This window comes from Melanerpes formicivorus, unplaced genomic scaffold (genome assembly GCF_026170545.1).
Source record: "Melanerpes formicivorus ecotype bairdi unplaced genomic scaffold, bMelFor1.0.p_v2 SCAF_205, whole genome shotgun sequence".
NCBI lineage: Eukaryota > Metazoa > Chordata > Aves > Piciformes > Picidae > Melanerpes > Melanerpes formicivorus.
In genome coordinates this window covers 302,589-328,295 of record NW_027142557.1, presented here as the reverse complement: position 1 = coordinate 328,295, position 25,707 = coordinate 302,589, and the positions used below count along the sequence as shown (strand labels likewise).

The 25,707-nt window shown below is 45.9% G+C and overlaps 1 protein-coding gene across 4 annotated transcripts in view; it reads right to left on the bottom strand.

Annotated features, from left to right (window-relative positions):
- The window catches only part of RPS6KC1 (ribosomal protein S6 kinase C1), a 140,058-nt gene extending 119,278 nt beyond the window's left edge, over nt 1-20,780 (bottom strand). For 3 of the 4 annotated variants that reach the window (XM_068169595.1, XM_068169596.1, XM_068169598.1), the window contains exons 1-3: nt 20,631-20,780; nt 16,011-16,046; nt 7,958-8,078 (exon numbers count right to left, since the gene is read on the bottom strand). In XM_068169595.1, coding sequence (XP_068025696.1) covers nt 7,958-8,078; nt 16,011-16,046; nt 20,631-20,735 — 262 coding nt within the window. In that variant the 5' untranslated portion in view covers nt 20,736-20,780. Of the gene's footprint in view, nt 1-7,957; nt 8,079-15,010; nt 15,099-16,010; nt 16,047-20,630 lie in introns of those variants that run through there. The other variant, XM_068169597.1, reaches the window with a different exon arrangement.
- Nucleotides 20,781-25,707: the final 4,927 nt, after the last annotated feature.

The following is a 25,707-nucleotide window of genomic DNA, read 5'->3' as shown; positions in this document are numbered from 1 at the left end:
ATGTGGTCTACCTAGACTTCAGCAAGGCCTTTGACACCGTCCCCCACAGCAAACTGCTGGCTAAGCTGTCAGCCCGTGGATTGGACCATTACACTCTGTGCTGGGTTAGGAACTGGCTGGAGGGCCGGGCCCAGAGAGTGGTCGTGAACGGTGCCACATCCAGCTGGAGGCCAGTCACCAGTGGTGTCCCCCAGGGATCAGTGCTGGGCCCTGTCCTCTTCAACATATTCATTGATGATCTGGATGAGGGGATTGAGACAGTCATCAGCAAGTTTGCAGATGACACAAAGTTAGGGGCAGATGTTAGTCAATTAGAGGGTAGAAAGGCTCTGCAGAGGGACCTCGACCGACTGGACAGATGGGCAGAGTCCAATGGGATGGCATTCAACAAGTCCAAGTGCCGAGTGCTGCACTTTGGCTACGGCAACCCCATGCAGAGCTATAGGCTGGGGTCGGAGTGGCTGGAGAGCTCCCAAACAGAGAGGGACCTGGGTGTGCTGATCGACAGCCACCTGAATATGAGCCAGCAGTGTGCCCAGGTGGCCAGGAGGGCCAATAGCATCCTGGCCTGCATTAGGAATAGTGTGGCCAGCAGGAGCAGGGAGGTCATAGTGCCCCTGTACTCTGCTCTGGTTAGGCCGCACCTTGAGTACTGTGTCCAGTTCTGGGCTCCTCAGTTTAAGAAGGACATTGAAACACTTGAGTGTGTCCAGAGAAGGGCAACAAGGCTGGGGAGAGGCCTTGAACACAAGCCCTATGAGGAGAGGCTGAGGGAGCTGGGATTGTTTAGCCTGGAGAAGAGGAGGCTCAGGGGTGACCTTATTGCCCTCTACAACTACCTGAAAGGTGGTTGTAGCCAGGAGGGGGTTGGCCTCTTCTCCCAGGCAACCAGCACCAGAACAAGGGGACACAGTCTCAAGCTGCGCCAGGGGAGGTTCAGACTCGAGGTGAGGAGGAAGTTCTTCACCGAGCGAGTCATTCGTCATTGGAACGGGTTGCCCAGGGAGGTGGTTGAGTCATCGACCCTGGAGGCGTTCAAGGGGAGATTGGACGTGGCACTTGGTGCCATGGTCTAGTCATGGGGTCTGTGTTGATAGGTTGGACTCGATGATCCTCGAGGTCCTTTCCAACCTAAGTGATACTGTGATGTCTTTCCAGGGGTTTCGGCAGTGTCAGTTACAATCCTAGCCTACAAAGTGCATTAGCACAGTCCTGCTATTCCTTCAGCAATAAGCCATTCCAAATTTCTTATATGCATGAAAAACAAATGTAAATTCCTGCAAAGGGAATGCACAATTCATTTTCTTGGGCAGATCTGTATGAATGACCTAGCAAGGATTGTGTTCTAACACTTTCTCATAAGACCTCCAGATACACACGACACTCAGCTCTTACCTATGCTACTTCATTTGGTACTTTCAAATCCAAAACTCACCCTTATCTGAACTTTACAGTGTTAATCACCTTTCTAAGTTATTGCTAGCAAGTTATCAATACCCGTGGGGGGGTTGTTTCTGTTGGGGGAAGAGTATACTTCTATACTAGAGTCCATTTCTATGGTTGGTAAAAGAAGTGCTGAGCACATCTCTATCGGTATCTTGGTCAAATGCCATTTATAGCCAACACACAAGAATACTTAATAGTGTGCAGCAAAAAATGGAGAATGAAAATACTGAATCAATACAGAGAAATGGATATCAGAATACAGAATTAACCAAGCTGGAAAAGACCTCAGAGATCAAGTCCAACCGATCACCCCACACCATCTAATCAACTAAACCATGGCACCAAGTGCCTCATCCACCCTCCTCTTAAACACTTCCGGTGATGGTGACTCCACCACCTCCCTGGGCAGCACATTCCAATGGGTAATCACTTTTTCTGGGAAGAACTTTCTCCTCACCTCCAGCCTAAACCTCCCCTGGCACAGCTTGAGACTGTGTCCTCTTGTTCTGGTGCTGGGTGCCTGGGAGAAGAGACCAACCCCCTCCTGGCTACAACCTCCCTTCAGGGAGTTGGTGACAGCAATGAGGTCTCTCCTGAGCCTCCTCTTCTCCAGGCTAAACAGCCCCAGCTCCCTCAGCCTCTCCTCACAGGGCTGTGCTCAAGGCCTCTCCCCAGCCTCACTGCCCTTCTCTGGACATGTTCAAGTGTCTCAATGTCCTAAACTGAGGGGCGCAGAACTGGACACAGAACTCAAGGTGTGGCCTAACCAGTGCTGAATATAGGGGCAGAATGACTTCCCTGCCCCTGCTGGCCACACTGTTCCTGATGCAGGCCAGGATGCCCTTTGCCTTCTTGGCCACCTGCGCACACTGCTGGCTCATGTTCAACCAGCTGTCAATCAGTACCCCTAGTTCCCTTTCTGTCTGGCTGCTCTCCAGCCACTCCAACCCCTTCATGTCCCCCTTCACATGCAGCCCCCCTAATACATATATTGTATGTTCATTTAAATTAGGTTCTTCACAACTCTGGGGGAGCAGTTAATATTTAGTCATCTATTAAGCTTGAGCACTGGTCTGAAGGTTCAAGAGTTAAGGCTGTGTTCAGTGTCATGTCAGCCTCTGACAGACTTCCACTGATTTACCTTGAATTTAAGATAAAGGTCTTTTGCACCTCCTGCTTTGTTGTTTATACACATAGATAAGGGGAATGGTCTGGGTCCCCTCCCTTCCTCTTCCAAGCCCCCTTCAGACAATTCTTCCTTTGTGAAGACACCAGTTAGTTTTAATCCCATCAACACCATAGAATCATCGAATCAATCAGTTTGGAAAAGACCTCTGAGATCATCAAGTCCAACCTATCACCCAACACCTCAGGACTACTAAACCATGGCACCAAGTACCACATCCAATCCCCTCTTGAAGACCTCCAGGGATGGGGACTCCACCACCTCCCTGGGCAGCACATTCCAATGGCTAACGACTTTCTCTGGGAAGAACTTTCTCCTCACCTCCAGCCTAAACCTCCCCTGGTGCAGCTTGAGACTGTGTCCTCCTATTCTGGTGATGATTGCCTGGGAGAAGAGACCAACCCCCACCTGGTTATAACCTCCCTTCAGGTAGTTGTAGACAGCAATAAGGTCTCCCCTGAGCCTCCTCTTCTCCATCTCCTGAAACTCTGAATGCTGAACTAGATTTGAGATTCTGCTCTGGTTCAATACCCCTACTACAAGTTCAACTGTCAGAACCATCAATGCTCTGTTTTTAAAAGTGCTCTCTGTAAAACCATACATATACATTATTTAAAGCATATATATATATATATACATTTACAAAAATAGAAATCCTCAAGCTGCCAGCAACTACTGGCAAACTGAATGAGCAACTACTTTACAAATTGCCACAAGTGGAACATCACCACAGGGAAGAAACATTGCAGAAATGCTCTATTAAAGGAGCCTGAAAACAAAAGCACTTCATACAGATAGACCTTGCAGCTCACCTCTAACTGAATGAGACTGGACACAAGTTTGTCAAAAACATGAAAGGCACTAGGATTACATTTTTCCTCTAGTACAAAAACATACTAGGATTGATCTGAAAGTAAATTATTTAAACACACAGCATTATGTGTAGAAAAACACAGTAAAAAAGCCCTATGAAGAGAGGCTGAGGGAGCTGGGGTTGCTTAGCCTGGAGAAGAGGAGGCTCAGGGGAGACCTTCTTGCTGTCTCCAACTCCCTGAAGGGAGGTTGTAGCCAGGCAGGAGCTGATCTCTTCTCCCAGGCATCCAGCACCAGAACAAGAGGACACAGTCTCAGGCTGTGCCAGGGGAGGTTTAGGCTGGATGTTAGGAAGAAGTTCTTCACAGAGAGAGTGATTGCCCATTGGAATGGGCTGCCCAGGGAGCAGGTGGAGTCACCATCACTGGAGGTGTTTAGGAGGAGACTTGATAGAGTGCTTAGTGCCATGGTTTAGTTGATTAGGTGTTGGATGATGGGTTGGACTTGATGATCTCAAAGGTCTCTTCCAACCTGGTTTATTCTATTCTATTCTAAAATGTTATGCTTTATGTAGAAAAACAATTCTTAAATGGAAGAAGAGTCAGAAATCTTTGTTCCTTTCAGTTCTGTACCAGTAATTTTGAATTAATTTTTACATTGAGCCACAGAAGGAATACATGAAAGAAAAAGCAATCTCATTCAAATGCAATGGGGTTTCTTTTTGGTTTAATTTTAATTTCAAAGAGGTTCTGTTCTGGACACCTTCCAGCACCTCAACATCTTTCCTAAACTGAGGAGCCTAGAACTGGACACAGGACTCAAGGTGTGGCCTAACCAGTGCAGAGTACAGGGCACAATGGCTTCCCTGCTCCTGCTGGCCACACTGTTCCTGATCCAGGCCAGGATGCCATTGGCCTTCTTGACCACCTGTGCACACTGCTGGCTCATGTTCAGCCAGCTGTCAATCAGCACCCCCAGGTCCCTTTCTGCCTGGCCACTCTCCAGCCACTCTGACCCCAGCCTGCAGCACTGCATGGGGTTGTTGTAAACAAACAAACAAACAAACAAACAATCACACACACCCCAAAAAAATCCTGGACAGAAATAATGCCATGGCAACATCCCAACACCAGACACAAAAATGCCCCAAATCTACACCAAAAACCTTGACAAAAAATGAGAGTACACAGTAAGTGCATGCATGAGATTGAACACATCCAAGTGCTGGATTCTGCACATTGGCCACAGCAACCCCAGGCAGTGCTACAGGCTGGGGTCAGAGTGGCTGGAGAGCAGCCAGGCAGAGAGGGACCTGGGGGTGCTGGTCGATGGTAGGCTGAACATGAGCCTGCAGTGTGGCCAGGCAGCCAGGAGGGCCAATGGCATCCTGGCCTGGATCAAGAACAGTGTGGCCAGCAGGAGCAGGGAGGTCATTCTGCCCCTGTACACTGCACTGGTTAGGCCTCACCTTGAGTACTGTGTCCAGTCCTGGGCCTCTCAGTTTAGGAAAGTGGCTGACTTGCTGGAACGAGTCCATGAGAAGGGCAACCAAGTTGGTGAGGGGTTTGGAACACAGCCCTGTGAGGAGAGGCTGAGGGAGCTGGGGTTGCTTAGCCTGGAGGAGACTCAGGGGAGACCTTCTTGCTGTCTACAACTACCTGAAGGGAGGTTGTAGACAGGCAGAGGTTGGTCTCTTCTCCCAGGCAGCCAGCACCAGAACAAGAGGACACAGTCTCAGGCTGTGCCAGGGAAGGTTTAGGCTGGATGTCAGGAAGAAGCTCTACACAGAGAGAGTGATTGCCCATTGGAATGAGCTGCCTGGGGAGGTGGTGGAGTCACCATCAATGGAGGTGTTCAGGAGGAGACTTGATGGGGTGCTTGGTGCCATGGTTTAGCTGTTTAGGTGGGTTGGATTGGTTGATAGGTTGGATGCAATGATCTTGAAGGCCTCTTCCAACCTGGTCTGGTCTATTCTTTTCTAAAAATAACACCACATGTGCTCAACACTAAATATCATGTAATGTCCCTGTACAAAAGGCATAACACAGGCTGAATGCTCGTGGGGGGAATTAAAAGTAATAATAAAACACAAACACAACTATGACAACAACTTGTGAACTCTAAGTAACTGCCTTAGTGACTCCCCAGAACACTCCATAAACTGAAAAGCCCTTCCCATACACCTCAGAAAGCAAAACACGTGCCAAAAAAAAGGCATACTAAAGAAAAAAGAGCATATGGTACATTTGGGCCCAAAAAATGCCAAACATCTGACACCCACAAAAAACCAATCCAGGAAAAAGCAGCACTAAACTCATTCTACACAGTTAGCAATGCCTCAGGAACAGTCACAAAGCACATGGTAGAGATGCAAGCCAAAAAAGGGCCAAACATTCTGGACCTGTTACAAAAAAACATTGAAAAAAGCTTCAAAACTCCACTGTAAACAATGTACTATATAAACAATGAAAAGCTACACCTACAGCATGCCACCCATGCTGGACACAGTAGGAACAGTGTGGCCAGCAGGAGCAGGCAGGTCATTCCTCCCCCGGTACGCTGCACTGGTTAGGCCGCACCTTGAGTCCTGTGTCCAGTTCTGGGCCCCTCAGTTTAGGAAGGAGGTTGACTTGCTGGAAGGTGTCCAGAGAAGGGCATCAAAGCTGGGGAGGGGTTTGGAACACAAGCCCTATGAGGAGAGACTGAGGGAACTGGGGTTACTTAGCCTGGAGAAGAGGAGGCTCAGGGGTGACCTTATTGCTCTCTACAACTACCTGAAGGGAGGTTGTAGACAGGCAGACGCTGGTCTCTTCTCCCAGGCAATCAGCACCAGAACAAGAGGACACAGTCTCAGGCTGCACCAGGGGAGGTTTAGGTTGGATGTTAGGAAGAAGTTCTATACAGAGAGAGTGATTGCCCATTGGAATGGGCTGCCCAAGGAGGTGGTGGAGTCACCATCATTGAAGGTGTTCAGGAGGAGACTTGATGGGGTGCTTGGTGCCATGGGTTAGTTGTTTAGGTGGGTTGGATTGGTTGATGGGTTGGACGCGATGATCTTGAAGGTCTCTTCCAATCTCGTCTATTCTATTCTATTCCATTCTATTCTATTCTATGAAAATACTGGAAAATGCTTTAAGACCCACTTGATATCTTCTGATATATGCACAGCAGAAAAGCAGCACTGTTTTGTACTGAACACAGCACGGGCTGCCAAAACCCAACCAAGCACACCATCAAACACAACACAACACTAACAGCGTGAAGTAGACAGAGCTCTCTGAAGAGTCGCATCCCTTCACTGAAAGTCCATCTATAGCTCATCCATGATGGCATCTATGTCAGAAATAAGACCTTTGACTTTCAAAAGCAAGTTACTTTTTGCCATGGATTTCTCATGCAGAGTCACAATCCCCTTACAGGTTGTTTGAGTAAAATAGAATCATGGAATCATTGAGGTTGAAAAAGACCTTTAAGATCAGAACCCAACTACCACAACCACTAAACTACATCTTAAAGCACCACATCCACACGCTTCTTAAACACCTCCAGGGATGGTGATTCCACCACCTCCCTGGGCAGCCTGTTCCAATGTCTCACAGTAAAGAAATTGTTCCTAATATCCGATCTAAACTTCCCTCACACAACTTAAGCCAATTTCCTCTCATTCTATCGCTAGTTACTTGGGAGAGAAAAACAACACCAGACTCACTATGTGGGGAGTGAAGAACCCCCTTTCAGGTAGTTGTAGAGGGCAGTAAGATCTCCTCCTAGCCTTCTCTTCTCCAGACTAAACAATCCCAGTTCCCTCAGCCGCTTCTCTTACGACATGCCCTCCAAACCCCTCACCAGCCTTGTTGCTCTTCTCTAGGCATGCTCCAGGACCTCAGTGTCTTTCTTATACTGCAGCATCCAGAACTGAACACAGTACTGAAGCTGTGGGCTCACCAGGGCTGAGTACAGGAGCATGATCACTTCCCTTCTTCTGGTGGACACACTGGTTTTGATACAGGCCAGGACGGTATTGGCCTGAGCACACTGCTGGCTCGTGGTTCAGCCAGCTGTCCACCAGCACGTAAAACTGATCTCAAAAGCCTACCTGGATAAAACTGATAATTACAATCAAGTTCCTAAAAGCAGAAATTATCTTGATATTTCATTATAACTCATCACTAAAAATCAGACAGCTCATATATGAAAATCTTTGTTCAGTGTTCACGTGCTCTTCACAAAGCTAATGTAGACTTCACACACCTGAAAACAGGGAATGTACGTTGTAAAGATACAGAACAGAGGAGCTCAAATATTTCTTGGGGCACATCTCTAACATGGAAGCAAGGACATAAATACTCTGTCACAAATAAACAGAAGCACCAAACTGTGATAGCAGCACACCTACAAGTAAGACCCAACAAACCAAAAGCAAAGGGAGACGAGTAGCTACAAAACATGACATATTTATCTAGAGCTGAGTTAGCCAACAATTTCAGCAAGTCAGAAAGAAATTATGCTTACCAAATACTATGGCTTTGGCAAAAGGTGGAAAGAGTTCTGTATGTCTGCACAGGTTTTTATGAATTTGCCAGAGGTCTTTGTGCAGTTTCTTAAAGTCACTGTACCTCTTCCAAACGACTATCTGAAGCAGAAAGAGGGGAGAGAAGTATTAGTGAGGTTCATTGTTCATGCTGCATCACACCACAAGTACATTTTCTCAAGCAAATCAGACCACTACCTTCAGCAAATACATTTAACAAAAAAAGCACAATCTGAACTGCCAACTCTAACAACCAGGAAAAAAAAAAAACCCCACAATCATTATCTGTCCCCAGCTTCCATGGTGGCTAACAACGACTACAGAAGAAGAAAGTAAAGGCTGAAAGAAGGAAACAGCGCAAAGGCAAAACAGTTTCAGTCACGCTGAGATCCTTAGCCACACAGGGAACCAGTAAGAGGAAGAAATGCTGAATAGCAGTGTTGCACTATCCAGTGCTTAACAGCATGCTGTGCTCGGCACAGCTGCAGGTATGGAGAAGAGACAACAGCAGGAAATCAGGGAAGAGAAATCAAAACACGTACGGGATTCTTAAAGACAACTCGTTACGCACTCAGCGCTACAAACCGACTCATTATTTATGCAAAATGCTGAGCAGAGGTAAATGCAAGCCCCAAGCAAAATGCTCTATGACTAATAACCCTGATCAATAATTATGTTCCTTTTATAATCAAGACAAAAATCTCCAACTTCAGCAACGCAAAGACAGTATTGACTCATTAAACAAGCTTCTCCCAGCCAATCGTCTCCAGGAAGCAGTTGTCATGTCCCAGCCAGGCATATCCCTTATCCTGCTTCCATTCCATTCTTTTTATTCTGGCCATTGGAGGAAGGAGAATAACCCCAAAGGAAAATGAGGCCAGGGAAAAAGAAATAAGCAACAAATTTACACTTAGGCTTGCTATCAGGATGAAAAAGGTTAACATGAGCATTTTATATCTTGGCCTCATTTGGGGTCAGACCCTCTAAGCCATCAACACTAATGTAAAGGGATTAAAGTAAAGTGAGTAAAGTAAAGTGAGCCAGCAGTGTGCCCAGGTGGCCAAGAGGGCCAATGGCATCCTGGCCTGCATCAAGAACAGTGTGGCCAGCAGGACCAGGGAGGTCATTGTGCCCCTGTACTCTGCTTTGGTTAGGCCACACCTTGAGTCCTGTGTCCAGTTCTGGGACCCTCAGTTTAAGAAGGACATCGAAACACTTGAATGTGTCAAGAGAAGGGCAACAAGGCTGGGGAGAGGCCTTGAGCACAGTCCTATAAGGAGAGGCTGAGGGAGCTGGGATTGTTTAGCCTGGAGAAGAGGAGGCTCAGGGGAGACCTCATTGCTCTCTACAACTACCTGAGGGGTGGTTGTGGCCGGGAAAGGGTTGGTCTCTTCTCCCAGGCAACCAGCACCAGAACAAGAGGACACAGTCTCAAGCTGCACCAGGGGAGGTTTAGACTCGAGGTGAGGAGAAAGTTCTTCACCGAGCGAGTCGTTCGTCATTGGAACGGGCTGCCCAGGGAGGTGGTTGAGTCATCGACCCTGGAGGCATTCAATTGGACGTGACACTTGGTGCCATGGTCTAGTCATGGGGTCTGTGTTGATAGGTTGGTCTTGATGATCCTCGAGGTCCTTTCTAACCTAAGTTATACTGTGATACTGTGAAGTAGAACAGGTTACTGCTCTACCAGTCAAATGTCTCATTTAGCTTAAGACAACTAACCACAATATAAAGGATGCCAAATATTTCTGACTGTTTTACCAGGCTGCCTTCTCATGAGCAACTGTAACTAAAAAAATTACTCTGTTCAAGTAAACCAGATTTAGAAATTAATAAAAGCTTCCATTTTAGGGTGTGGGGTTTTGCTGCTGTTGTTTTCTTGGAGTTTTGGAGGGATTTTTGTTAGGTTTGTTTTGGGGTTTTGTCCTAAACAGTAAGGTCAGAGCCCTTCTAAATATCAGCAGGTGCAAGTTCTGCCTATAGAACAATGCAAGTGTCAGGTAACACCAGGTAACAGGTTTTCAGGGGAAACCTTATAGCTCTCTACAACTACCTGAAGGGAGATTGTAGACAGGTGGGGGTTGGTCTCTTCTCCCAGGCAACCAGCACCAGAACAAGAGGACATAGTCTCAAGAGAAGTTTAGGCTGGAGGTGAGGAGAAAGTTGGCCATTGGAATGTGCTGCCCACGGAGGTGGTGGAGTCACTGTCCCTGGAGGTGTTCAAGAGGGGATTGGATGTGGCACTTGGTGCCATGGTTTAGTTAGTCATGAGGAGTTGGGTGACAGGTTGGACTTGATGATCTCTGAGGTCTTTTCCAACCTTACTGATTCTATGATATGAAAAGCTTTAATATGGTAACACTCTATAAACTTAGCTATAGTGAAACTAGCAGATTCAGCCCCAACTACTGTGCTCACCTTTCCAAGACTCCATTATAACTAGTATTTGCGGGAGTTCAACAGGCAAGGGAAGAAAACTGACAAGCTCTCAGGAAGGCCAACTAGTCATTTTGCTACGAAAAGCAATTTTTCAATGGTGTACTTCCATCTAATCCAATATCCAGAAATTAGATGATTAGCTTTACTTGAGCGGAGGGACCTCGACAGGCTGGACAGACGGGCAGAATCCAACGGCATGAAATTTAACACATCCAAGTGCCAGGTTCTGCACATTGGCCACAACAACCCCATGCAGTGCTACAGGCTGGGGTCAGAGTGGCTGGAGAGCAGCCAGGCAGAGAGGCACCTGGGGGTACTGGTTGATGGTAGGCTGAACATGAGCCTGCAGTGTGCCCAGGCAGCCAGGAGGGCCAATGGCATCCTGGCCTGCATCAGGAACAGTGTGGCCAGCAGGAGCAGGGAGGTCATTCTGCCCCTGTACACTGCACTGGTTAGGCCACACCTTGAGTCCTGTGTCCAGTTCTGGGCCCCTCAGTTTAGGAAAGATGTTGAGTTGCTGGAAGGTGTCCAGAGAAGGGCAACAAAGTTGGTGAGGGGTTTGGAACACAGCCCTGTGAGGAGAGGCTGAGGGATCTGGGGTTGTTTAGCCTGGAGGAGACTCAGGGGAGACCTTCTTGCTGTCTACAACTACCTGAAGGGAGGTTGTAGACAGGCAGAGGTTGGTCTCTTCTCCCAGGCAGCCAGCACCAGAACAAGAGGACACAGTCTCAGGCTGCAGCAGGGGAGGTTTAGGTTGGATGTTAGGAAGAAGTTCTGTACAGAGAGAGTGATTGCCCATTGGAATGGACTGCATGGGGAGGTGGTGGAGTCACCATCATTGGAGGTGTTCAGGAGGAGACTTGATGGGGTGCTTGGTGCCATGGGTTAGTTGTTTAGGTGGTGTTGGATTGGATGATAGGTTGGACACAATGATCTTGAAGGCCTCTTCCAACCTGGTCTGGTCTATTCTATTCTAAAAATAACACCACATGTGCCCAACACTAAATATCATGTAATGTCCCTGTACAAAAGGCATAAACACAGGCTGAATGCTCGTGGGGGGAATTAAAAGTAATAATAAAACACAACTATGACAACAACTTGGATGATAGGTTGAACATGATGATCTTGAAGGTCTCTTCCAACTTGGTCTATTCTATTCTATTCCATATAGAACATAAAATTGATTAAGATGGTGATGTCTCAAAACATTAAGTTACTGTCTTGTCAGGCATTGTGGGAAGCTGACCAAGCATGAAATTCCACTCCACTAAAATCAAAAGTATCAATTTCTCACTTGTGCAACAGACAAGGGGGGGGGGGGGGGGAATATATCCATAAGCAGCTTGCACAGCAAAAGCAGCCAAAGTCATCCTAAAACCTTTCAGAAGCTGCTAGAGATCATGCCTTTGCAGGCATGTGGCTGAGCAAAGGTAATGAAGTTCCCACTCTAACATACCCGTCAGAAAGCAGATCTGGCGGGTGGACACGTACTTCGAGACCCAGCGAAGCACAGCGAGGACAGCGTAAAACGTATGTTAGGCTTGTAACGCAATAAGGTGCTTGTCACGGCTGGAGCCAGCAGATCCTTATTAAGTCATGCAACTCAGCTGTTCCACAGTGAACAATCCTTTCTCCTCCATGAAGGAATGAGGGGAAAACCCCCACAAGGCAAGAGCAGCTCCAGTTGCCTCACACACCACGTTGCCTCTATCAGTCCCTAGAAGCACGGAAATTAAAACTGCATCCACTAGCCTGTCTGTATCTCAACGAAGCTGGGGAGGGGGTTGGAGCACAAACCCTATGAGGAGAGGCTGAGGGAGCTGGGGTTGCTTAGCCTGGAGAAAAGGAGGCTCAGGGGAGACCTTCTTGCTCTCTACAACTACCTGAAGGGAGGTTGTAGCCAGGTGGGGGGTGGTCTCTTCTCCTAGGCAACCAGCAGCAGAACAAGAGGACACAGTCTCAAGCTGCACCAGGGGAGGTTTAGGATGGATGTTGGGAAGAAGTTCTTCCCAGAAAAAGAGATTGGCCATTGGAATGTGCTGCCCAGGGAGGTGGTGGAGTCACCATCACTGGATGTGTTTAGGAAGACTTGATGGGGTACTTGGTGCCATGGTTTAGTTAATTAGATGGTGTTGGGTGATAGGTTGGACTCGATGATCCCAAAGGTCTCATCCAACCTGGTCAATTCTATTCTATTCTAACTCCTCCACACACAATCTCACATTAACTTCTTTCATCCTTTTGAGAATAAAACCCTTACAAGTTTACCTTCCTTCCTGTCTCAGTAACAGCAGTTGAGGTTATCTTGATTTGTAATCAGCTTTGGTGGGAGAGACATTGTATTAAAGACCTGTATTCCAAAGGGCAGTTAAAAGAGGTGACAGAAAAACTGAGTTGAGGTCACACTACACATACATATGTATGTACTAACATCACAGCAGTAGCATTAGAAGGGACTTCTGAATGAGAAGGAAGGCACAGCTGAGTGTTCCTAAATGGGTGAAGGAACAGGGTTGCACAAGACAGCTCATAAAGCAACAGGGTTGTGTGAATTTCTAATTGAGCATGCTGGGAAACTGAGGTAAGTTTATCTTCATTGGGAATTGGTTGGAAGTATATTCTTCTTCTTTCAGAGACTGTCCCTAAGTCTTGTTCTGTCATAGAAAGGCAGTATAATAGAAAAGCTCCCAAAGTACGTGGCTTTCTGATGACAATCTACCCTTATGGCAACTACCATCTAGGACAGTCCTTTCAATAACTGAGCACCTTCAGATGCCTACTTATAAGAGAATCACACCACACCTCGTCCCTGGGGGTGTTCAAGGCCAGGCTGGATGAGGCCTTGAGCACCTGAGTCTAGTTGAGAGGTGTCCCTGCCCATGGCAGGGAAGTTGGAGTACATGGTCTATAAAGCCCTTTCCAACCTAAGCCATTCTATGGTTCTAACAAGCTATCACATGCAAAATAATTACTTTGATATAATAAAGAGTATAAAAGGGCAATCATTAATAAGTTGATTGCAAATTTGTGGTCTTACAGACTGGAGTTTGTGGACTCCTGCATGGCCAACCTACAGCCAGAGATCAAAGCAACAACCAAAGCAATGCCTAAAAAAATATGGGTTTGCCACTGCTTAAAAAATACTTAAAATCATAGAATAGAATCATAAAATCAATAAGGTTGGAAAAGACCTCAAAGATCAAGTCCAACCTGTCACCCAACACCTCATGCCTACTAGACTGTGGCACCAAGTGCCACATCCAATCCTCTCTTGAACACCTCCAGGGATGGCGACTCCACCACCTCCCTGGGCAGCACATTCCAATGGCTAACAGCTCTCTCTGGGAAGAACCTACTCCTCACCTCCAGCCTAAACCTCCCCTGGCACAGCTTGAGACTGTGTCCTCTTGTTCTGGTGCTGCTTGCCTGGGAGAAGAGACCAACCCCCACCTGGCTACAACCTCCCTGCAGGGAGTTGGAGACAGCAGGAAGATCTCCCCTGAGCCTCCTCTTCTCCAGGCTAAGCAACCCCAACTCCCTCAGCCTCTCCTCACAGGGCTGTGCTCAAGGCCTCTCCCCAGCCTTGTTGCCCTTCTCTGGACACTTTCAATTATCTCAATATCCTTATTTGAGGAGCCCAGAACTGGAGACAGTACTCAAGGTGTGCTGAGTACAGGGGCACAATGACTTCCCTGCTCCTGCTGGCCACACTATTCTTGATCAAGGCCAGGATGCCACCAGCCTTCTTGGCCACCTGGGCACACTGCTGGCTCGTGTTCAGCCAGTTGACAATCAGAATCCCCAGGTCCCTTTCTGCCTAGCTGCTCTCCAGCCCCTCTGACCCCAGCTTGTAGCTCTGCATGGGGGTGTTGTGGCCAAAGTTCAGCACCCAGCCCTTGGACTTGTTGAATGCCATCACCTTGGACTCTGCACATCTGTCCAGCCTGTCAAGATCCCTCTGCAGAGCCCTTCTACCCTTTAACAGATCAACTCCTGCTCCCAACTTGGTGTCATCTGCAAATTTACTGATGATGGACTCAATCCCCTCATCCAGATTGTCAGTGAAGATATTAAAGAGGATGGGGCCCAGCACTGATCCCTGGGGGACACCACCAGTGCCTGGCTGTCAGCTGGATGTGGCACCATTCACCACCACTCTCTGGGCTTGGCCCTCCAGCCAGTTCCTAACCCAGCTCAGAGTGCTGCTGTCCAAGCCACGAGCTGACTTAACATATATTCATGCAATAGTCTAACTGAAAGACACTTACAATACATTTTTCTGATTAATGGCTCATCAACAGCTGCTATAAAGTGGTTTTCCCATAAATGAAGCTTAAGGTAATGGTAGAACGTGCTCATGAATAGGTTCAGTTCAGGAGCCTCACTGGAAAAGGTGAACATCAAGCTACAAACTACCATAATGTGATCTGAAACTAGACCCACGCTCATCTCTGATACTGATAAACTATTTTAGTCTTACAGAGATAGATAAAAAATCATGCAAAAAGCATGAATGCTCATGTTTGTCTGATTCTCAAGACACCAAAGAAGGACACAACAAAGCAGTGTTAGGTGTATTAGCCAACTCTCACCTCTGCCAAGCCACTAATCAGTAACTCATGTTTGATCACACAGAGATGCAATGAATTCATTTATGGGCTCTTCTTTCATCAACTATCCAGGCTCTCCTCAACTGTAGTAAGAGACTGCACCAGAAATTGAACACATGCATGCGTTACATAACGTTTGAAAAGCCACAAGGCTGTGCTTTTAAAGGAAGATTTTGCATGTACATAGTATAATACTATCACTGTCCAGTCATTAGCTCTGAAGAAATTGAGAGGGGAAAAAAGGTTGGGTTTATGTGGGGGGTAAGAAAAAAAACACAAGCCTGCAAACCAACCCCCAACCCATGCACATGGGATGTATCTTTTCTGACTCCACACAGTGGTTCCTGGCAGGTTTTTTTGAGGCATTAAAGAGGCACAAGAATACAGCAGACTCTTAATCAGGCCCTTTTTTGGAAGAGGCAAAGAGTAAGCAACTCTAAAAGTTTTATCAAAGTAGTTAAATACTTAAGGGAAAATACTTAGGAAGCCTCAGAGAGAAAGGCATAATATCTGATCTGCAGTCCAATCTCAACCACTACACTCCCCCATTTTCTCTCCTCACTAATAGATAGTAATGATGTAGGCTTTTCAGTGAAGTATTGGTTAAAGAGGAAAAGAGTACCTACAGCTGAGACCTAAGACTTGGATGGTGGAGTGATCTCTAATTTTACCAGTAGGAGTTAAGTAACCCCCAATTTGCCCATTCCAGCTAGAGAAAAGAGCTTGCAAAGTTATCAAAGCAGTTTTGTCATCAAAAGAGATTTTACTCCCTTAGACTTTGTTTCAAGTCACCATTCATCACTGAGGGCAGAATTGCAACATGTTAGGCTAGCTACTGTTTTCAACTACGAAAGCTAAAGACAAATGGAAGCATACAATCACAACCACGAAACACACAGAAATTGCTAAATAATTACATCAAAGATGCTTCAAAAGTCATAGTGTGACACACAGAGACATTTGCACAAGTTTAAACCGTTACCTCCTGGACATCCTCCGGATTTTTCCTTGAAACAATCTGCAAAGCAAAACAAAAACAAAAAGTAAGTGTTTGGATCCTCAGCCTGGAAACCATTTGTTGCCCAGAAGAAAAATCTGGAAAACACACACAGTTGAACCCAGATATATTTTCATTCAGTTTTAGAGAAGTCCAATATCCAAACACCACACACTGAGGTATTTTAGCAGCAGTCTCTGTGATTAGAAATAAAGATGTACGTTCCAGGCAAAATGGCACAGAAGGCATCTCACTCACACAACAAAGCCTCACAGAGCCCTTCCCCCTTCATCCTTCCACTCTTTTCCTACTAATTCACATTAAGGCCACATTACTCCAAATAAACAGAGCTAATTAAGGTTATCTAGCTTAATGTAAGTTGCACACAACCTCACTGTGAATGCGAGGCTTTGCATTTGCTAAGACAACACTTCCACTTTGCTGACAGCCATCAACGCGCGCACACGTCTTTGTGTATTTGCTTCTCCTTAAACACTCTTTGCCTAATTAATTATAAATTACTCTGTCCAGAGGCAAAACAGCAGTGGAAACAAGGCTTGGCTATACACCATAAGGAAGGCTGTATTTTATTAGGATTTTTTTTTTCTTCTTCTTTGAAGTAAATATTGATTGCAAAAGGCTTTGTAATCCAAGCTCTTCGTCGGGCTTAGAAACAGCAGCAAGAGCATATCCACGCAAACAAACAAATCAAATAAAGACATCTTTAATCCACAGCTGCAATTATCTTGTGCAAGTCAGTGCACCCTTCATTATAACTCAGATAAGGCTGTTGAACAAAATAATTAGCCTATTGTTAGCTAAAGCAAAACAGGGGATTCTCAATCCAAACTGAGCCTGTCCACACACGGGCACACGCCAGAATAATGAACGATGTGAATAGGTGATGTACAGAGGCAAGCCCAAGGAGTCCACCCTGCTTGCACCCTAGAGACTGTAACACCATCTAACTGTAGCCCAAGTACCACAAAGACATAGCTCTAAGCTGCAAGTCACTGGATTTATGCCTGCCTCTTGTGAAGCAACAATAACATATCCCTCACAGTCCCCACAAGTTAGCTCTCTTCCTCCTTTTCATATTTCAGGAATCTTTGCCAGCGCCTCCCAGATTTCACAATATCAGCCCAGCCACTCTAATCTTTCACACATTTTGGAGGAGACAAGACAGAATAGAGAAGTGTTACCTTGTCTAGCAATCTCACAAGAGACCTAAAACATTTTCCTTCACAGTCTAAGTGCTTTCTCTCACCTTGCACATCAAAGTCCTCTTCTTCCAGCGTAGTCTACATTGACAAAACCTTCCTCAACTTTTCCTCACTCTTGAGTAAGCTAACTCTTGAGGAATTTGGCAACTTTACCAAATTTTAACCTTGGCAGCTGGTGCTCCTTCATTCACTACCAGGCAGTTCATATATGCAACTGGTGAAATATTTCTAACCTTCTTTTCTAATAGCTGGAATACTTGATGTAAGGAGCCTATAGAGCTGGGGGAAGAAGATATCATAGGCATGGCTACGCATCACAGAACAACACCAAAGGGCACTGCTTTGCTTTGCAGTTCACCTTTAGCTACAGCCTTGCAAGAGTTTTGGCAGATAGGTAAGTTACCAGATGGGCAGAAGGAGACCCAGAGAGATGAGTAATTACCCAGCCAGATAGTATGAATCTGGACTAAAACCCAGAGGCCCTGTTTCACACTTGTTCTACTGCTCTGTATCTACCAGTCTTGCCAACTTTAAGTCAGTACACAATAATTTATGTGCTGTCCTGCTTTGTTCTTCAGATCCTCTTCTGAAGGTCAACCTCAGAAGAGGTCTGTCCCTTCAACCCAACCTACAATCAACCTAGAGACTTGGCAACAATAATCCAACCTCCTAAATTTTCAGTGTACTTTTTCAATCCTCCCACAAGGAACAATGCAGTCAGCTCCTTCTGCAAGTCTGCACTGCAAGCAATTTTAACCTATCTTTAAAAACATCATCAGGATACCCACCAGTGAGCTAAGCAATGCATGATAACTGCATTAGGCTCTGAAAACAGAGCTACTACAAGGATCCTCATCATTGAATAAGATATTTCAGGTGATGCTGTTCCTTGTCTGATCTGCAGATATCCAATGTAACTCAGCAGAAGCTTCATTGTCGTTAATAACTGTAATCTTCTAAACCCTCTGAACTTTCACTAGCGGTCTATATTTTCAGATATCATCAAAGAACACTCCTTGATGATCTCTTTCTGTTCCTAAAACTCTGAAAGTGGGCATAAAAAAGCCAATGCTCGTTTACTCTTGTCTGCACTTAACATTATTTCACAGTTGAGAAGAAAATTATACATATATATTCTTGGCTACACAAACAATACCTTCAAGAAAAAGCTGTAATAAGGATAGCCTACCTTAGCACTCAGAAGAGACTGCAAGGGTAGTTGTGCCTTTGGGTGAGGTGTTTAGGACATACTAAACAAGTGCTTTCTCGTCCATGATTATTAACCTGTCATTATATTGGAACAGAAAGCTCCCTTAACTAGGTTTCACAAAGGATTCATTCATTCACCACTGAAAGGAATCAAAAGTCTTCCCTGGCTTGTGTTGAGCACCCTAGATCTCAGCCAGAAAGGTATTCAACACAATGGGAAGATCCACCTCACTTTTTCCCTGGCAGTCTCCTAAAGTTGCTGAGCATCAGATCAGCAAACACAGCTGTAGTGCTGTGATATCAACCAGAGCCAGATCACTGCGGGAACAGGAGGGAGGAATAGGAGGAGAGAAAAAGGGTGGGTAACAGATATGTACATCAGACTGTTTTTGAATCATTTTATTCAGCATCTATCTCCTCCAATCTTCACTCCAAGTGCTAAGCAACAGATTACCAGCTACAGCCCCACTGAAACAAAAGTTATTTCTACATTTGTGAATCCAAAGCATCTTTAGCTACACAAGATGACTATTTTTCCACTTTGAGGATTTCAGATAGCAAAAGACTCTGAAGAATCTCTGGTTAGCTCACTTTAATATGGACAGCGTGCAGACTGATCTCTTCCTTGCTCTGTGCTAAACCATATGCAGTCAACACACTGCCTGAGTCTGCGCTGCCTCGATTGGAAAAGCATCAGAGTACCAAGGAGTTATGAACGTGGAGGAAAAGTGATGTTCCTCACTGGTTAGCAACAACTTGCTTTTGAACAATTCTGCCTGAACCAAAGTATCACAGAGTATTTTAACTGGCCTTAGCCAATGAGAACAGTAAGCAGAATCCTTGGCTCATTCCTATTACTTCCCATTGCACTAACTTTAAAAAGACCCACACGCAGATTTAGCCCACCATAAGCTGCTGCAGAAGAACGTGATGCCACTGTTTTCCTCCTTGCCTCTACCTCCAGAAAGGTTTTGCATATGTCATAGGGAAAAACAACTTACTTTTTTTCCCCTTATTTATTCTTAACACACACACACACACACACACTCTCTCTACACTTTGTTGGACAAAAAAAAAGCCTTTTAAACATGTCCCATACTTATACAACTATATTTGCCAAAAGAGGACTTAATTTCTCTTTAACATCACAAGTCACACGAAGTGATCACAGTTGGACTACAATAAACAGACACATCCTTTGAATTAAAGGAAGGATGCATACAAACGTATTGCTCTCACAGGCTGAATGTCTACAGCTGCAGCAACTACAAGATCACTGGCCATTTAAATAAACTCTGTACCTCTATGCCACCTGCTGATGTTCTCAAAACTTCCCAGTGACCTGAACTCCCACTCCTTTTGCACCTATCTCCACGTATTTCTTTACGCTCTTTCTGGCTTAAATAGGAAATCAGAGGAGAAAAGAAAGCAAGAAATGTCCCTAGAGGAACAGAAGGAGCTTGCAGCAAAACGAGCCCCAAGCCAGCTCGTCCAATACCCAGTTACCTGCTTCAGCTTTCCTGCTTCTCCGACTAGGCCTGCCTTATTCACCTAGACTCTTCTGCCCAAATGGGGGGGAGCCCTAGGCACATTTAGCCCTTAAGGAAAGGGCCATCAAACAGCTCTGCACTTCCAGCATAGGCGTGCTGTACTTACACCCCCGATCCCTCATTTTTCTCCAGAGATGACTGCACTGTGGGGCAGGAGGGAAAGACAGCAAGTCCGCTGTAACCTACCCGAGAGATTTGGAGGAGAAAAGGGGAAAAAAAGAGTTGTTTGTTTTTAAGCTATTCTACTCCACCCTGCAACGAACATGAAAGAAAATGCCAGTTCTCTGCAAAGCGCGTTTCAGGCAAGCACAACCTGATGGAAAGCTGTAAGCTGGCAGGAGGCGACAGAGGCTCGGCTCAGGAAACGCCACAGTGTTCAAGCCTTCTCTCCCTCCCACCCGTGTCCCTGAGAAGGGTTTCTACGTCGCGACCGGCCTGATCCACGCAGAGCACGCCAGGGACACCCATCGGCAGCCCGGCCCTAGGCTCTATTCTGCACACACCGGCAGCCCGGGTCTGGGGTACTAAGGAGGCAAAGGGCAGGGCGGTGGCCGCAGCACCCCGGGCAGCCGGAATGGAGGTTGCCGGGGCCGAGGCCGGGACCCGGCCGGGCGCTGACTCACCCGCGCCGTGACCTTGTAGACGGTGTGCCCGCGGGGGTGCCGCCGCGGCTCCGTCACCGTGTAGAAGCGGGCCAGCTCCCCGCCACGCTCCCGCGGGCTCAGCATGCTGCGCCCCGCTGCAACGCAGCCAACGCCGCGAACGCCGCGCCGGGCCCCGACCGAGGCGGAAGCGGCGCCCAGGAACGCCCCGCCCCGCCCGGGTGGTGCCGCGGGCCTGGGCGGGGGCGAGCCCGCCCCGCCTCGCGCCGCCGCGCCGCGGGGAGCTGTGCGGGTGGCAAGGTGGGTGTGCTTTAGGTGGGTGTGCTTTAGGTGGGTGTGCTTTAGGTGGGTGTGCTTTAGGTGGGTTTAGCAGTTGGGTCGAGGCTCAGTCATCAGAGGGTGCCGCAGCTGGTGTGGTGCTGCACGGCCGAGCCCTCTCCCTACCACACAGCGTCCGCCAGCTCCTAACAGGCAGGAAGTGGCCGCCTGTTCTGGAGTCTAAAAGTCTGCGTGGCGTGGATGAGGCCAAGGTGTCGTGGTCCCATTATCCAGACACATCCCTGCGGCAGCCCAGGCCTGTCCAAGGAATTCTTCTGGGTACGACTGTGAGGAATTGACACTGGGCAGTGACCACAAAGCCCTTTGAAATACAGGCACCCTATGGCATCTACAAATCTCATAAGCCGTTCCACTGACAGGGCCAGCACACTGCTTCCAGGGTGTGCCGTGGGCTGTATAAGGCATGCTGCCACAAATATATAGGCCTGTAAGGAGAAATGACTCAGATTTTAAAGATAAACACTAAGAGAAAGTTTACTGAATCACCATGGATTGTGTTTTGTATGTTCTCCAGATTCTTTAGCCTGTACCTGGACTTAGAGCCTGCAGCTGGGCTCTGACATGCAGACAGGTCTGCAAAACACTTGTGTGTGGGGAAAGGCCAAAATTTATGGGGCATTGCTTCAGTTCAAAGGAGCTCAACCTTGCACCATAAGATAGTCACTTTCACTTACTTGGCTGTAGTGGGATCTATACCAATGTAGATCTACACAAATAGAGATCACACTTCAGATTACATAAAACTGTTGAGACTTTCTTTTTTTAATCACTGTGTTTTCATTCATTTAACAGCAGATGTTAAATTAGCTTTTCATGATGAGGTTATTAATGCCTCTGATATCATGCAGGCCTTTGACAGAAAGAAAAATAATCACGCTTTCTTAAAAGATATGAGAGTCTTATCCTGAAGCTCATAGTAAGCAAGGGTAGCTCCTTTGAGGGTGACTGAACTGCATCATGAATCTTTATGTTAGGAAGAAGTTCTTCACAGAAAGAGAGATTGGCCATTGGAATGGGCTGCCCAGCGAGGTGGTGGAGTCACCATCACTGGAGGTGTTTAGGAAGAGACTGGATGGGGCACTTGGTGCCATGGTTTAGTTGATTAGATGGTGTTGGGTGATAGGAGTGTTGGATGATAGGTTGGACTCGATGATCCCAAAGGTCTTTTCCAACCTGGTTAATTCTATTCTATTTTTTACAACATTTCCAATTATTGCTATGTAAATGAAAGGCCATCTCCTATAATCACATTAATTTTCTGAGTTCCATTTGCTCCTACTGATCTGAGCACAAGCTCACCATTATCTGCTAAAGGAGACTTGATGGGGTGCTTGGCGCCATGGGTTAGTTGTTTAGGTGGCTTGGATTGGTTGATGGGTTGGACACGATGATCTTGAAGGTCTCTTCCAACCTGGTGTGGTCTATTCTATTCTATTCCATTCCATTCCACTCCATTCCATTCCATTCCATTCCATTCCATTGAGTCCTCCTAAGCTGTTTCAGCCTGATGCTGGTTGGCATTACTGATGGAAGCTTCACCTTGCCCTTATGCCAAGTGATTGCAAGATTACTGTTACTTTCAATTTGGACACTGCCCTCACTCAGTTTGTATCTCATTCTATTGGGAATTCCAACATAGATACCAAAGGTCATTGGGCAATCCTGGAGAGCCTAGCAAAGTCTGGTCATAGGAGCTCCACACAGAGAGTTCCAGTATCCAGGTGCAGCTGCTTCCTTAAAGAGTGCTATTCAAAAGAAAAGTTGCTTTGTGAAGAACACAGTGACTATTCCTAACATGTCATAGGACAGAAACAGTCCAAATGTGAGTTTTATAGCATCCGGCCTCTCAATGTTTTTGTTTGTTTATTGCTTTGACATTCTCAGGTAGCAAGTTACTAGAAAGATTCTTTATCCTTTCTATCTCTAAGAATCCTTTTGCAAGGCAATCATTTTCTTAAGGAATGGAGAAGAAAAAGGACACTGATTCTTAGAAGCTCATTTGTCACTCTCACCTGTGAGAGGAAGAGGATCTTTTATATCTTTTGACAAGGTGTTGGTACACCTAACTTCACAGAAGTAAGGATCAAATGGAGCACATCAGAGATAATTTGGCCTTGGTCATTCTTTCAAAATAGGTTTCTAATTCCCAAAGCTAAATGAAACACATCAAACTCCATTAGAGGGGAGAGAAGAAGAAGAAGAGGGAGAGGAGGAGAAGAAGAAGAGGGAGAGGAGGAGAAGAAGAAGAGGGAGAGGAGGAGAAGAAGAAGAGGGAGAGGAGGAGAAGAAGAAGAGGGAGAGGAGGAGAAGAAGAAGAGGGAGAGGAGGAGAAGAAGAAGAGGGAGAGGAGGAGAAGAAGAAGAGGGAGAGGAGGAGAAGAAGAAGAGGGAGAGAAGAGACCAGATAGCAACTGCTTTCTTAAATGATGATACAGTTGAAGTTTAACTGAAAGATCTTCTGCTTGGAGTAATTTTGATGTACAAATGAGGGAAACTGAGGTTTGTTCAGATCTGAAATGAAGAGGTTGGAAAGAATGATCTCAAGGATACTTCTTTATTCTCATCTTTAGGTAGGAGAAGCTTGCAGATACTCAGATATATTGGCATCAGATGCCAAAAAACCAAACAGTTGGTTGAAAATTACACTGCTCAAGTAAAGAAGCATTTTCTAGCATGTATCAAATACTAGTAATTTGCTACATTATGCAGCTTATATATCTGTTCTGTGTAGTAACATGATTAGACAAACAGCACTGGTATAAATTTGCTGATGAAGCAGCACTTAATTGTAATGTCTCATAAGAAGTAGTAGTTTTGAGGTTTGAATGGTATGAACAGAAATCAGTGGGACTGAAGCCATCATTGACTGTTTCTTGATGACTTGTGTAATAGATCTCATTTGAATTTCAATAGCCAACTGATACATATTGGGGGGGGGGGGGGGGGGAAGTGCAATCTAACTCAAAATGATAGCAATTTGGTGGGAGGAGAAAAAGAGAAGAAACAGTAGAACAAGACAGAGAAGAGTATACAGCAAGTGCATAACTCCCTGAACCAAGGACAATAAAAAGATCAGACAGATGAAATAACTTTGTCAGGCAGAACAATGAAGAAGTCTGTGATTTTTTCAGCATGGAAAAGGGAATAATAGGAGGGGACATGATGGTGGTCCAAGAAATCCTGAGTGTCATGGAGAAATGGCTGACAATGTTCAGTCTCTGTTAATTCAAGAACCAGAGGCCAATGAAGCTAGTGAGAATGTGGTCATAAAAATAATTAAATCATTAATCACAAAACAAATATTAGACCTGCAGGACTCTTGTCTTGAGGGGTTTGGAACACAAGCCCTATGAGGAGAGACTGAGGGAGCTGGAGTTGCTTAGCCTGGAGAAGAGGAGACTCAGGGGTGACCTTATCACTCTCTACAACTACCTGAAGGGAGGTTGTAGACAGGCAGAGGTTGGTCTCTTCTCCCAGGCAGCCAGCACCAGAACAAGAGGACATAGTCTCAGGCTGCACCAGGGGAGGTTTAGATTGGATGTTAGGAAGAAGTTCTATACAGAGAGAGTGATTGCCCATTGGAATGGGCTGCCTGGGGAGGTGGTGGAGTCACCATCATTGGAGGTGTTCAGGAGGAGACTTGATGGGGTGCTTGGTGCCATGGGTTAGTTGCTTAGGTGGGTTGGATTGGTTGATGGGTTGGACACGATGATCTTGAAGGTCTCTTCCAACCTGGTTTATTCTAAATTCTAAATTCAAAGGATGTTGCTAGTTCAGAAACTGCCAATTCAAGTACTTGGGGTAGAAAGTCACCAGGAGTAACTAAAGAGACAAATGCATCAGGCTTAGGAAGTCTAGTGAGCTGAAAACAGCCAGAGACAGGGAGAGTGTTCGTTTTAAGCTTGCCCAACCCCTGCCTATCTCTATGCATCTGCTGCTAACTGCTTTTTGTAAGCAGGAAACTGAGCTCAGTGGACCATTGATCTGAACCACTGTGGGTGTTCTTATGTGCTGTACAATCAATCAAAACATCCCTCAGTGAGTCAGTAGCCTGCATTCATTAGGGAGTTTGGAAAGCTCAGATGACTCATACAAGAATTTGGCATCTAGTTGCAAACCAGAACTTGGAGATATCTGTTTTGAAGACTGTCTCTTCATGTGATATAGCCAACCCAGATAAACTACCAGTTAGATGAGAATTAAAAGAGGGAAAGAAATGAAACACAATGAAGTGTTTCTGCCTTATTAAGACTTTCTTAGGACAAAGCAAGAAATAATAGCAACACTGAGATGAGAAAAAAAATTGCATCACATTAATAGGTTAGTCTTTTCCTTATAATAGGTTAGTCTTTTCCTTATCTTCTGTTATGTCTGTTACACAAGGCATATCCTGCTTTTCATTAGTTCTTATATTAAAAAAAAAAACCCAAAGCTTCACCTCTTCCATTTTCCCAGCATCACTGCTATGTAAAATCCATTGAAGTGACAGTAATTTTAGTGTTTTATGCAGGCCAAAATACAGAAAATATCTGCATTCCATTGGAAATTAGAATAGAATAGAATAGAATAGAATAGACCAGACCAGACCAGGTTGGAAGAGACCTTCAAGATCATCGTGTCCAACCTATCATCCAACACCACCTAATCAACTAAACCATGCAACCAAGCACCCCATCAAGTCTCTTCCTGAACACCTCCAGCGATGGTGATTCCACCACCTCCCCGATCAGCACATTCCAATGGGCAATCACTCTCTCTGT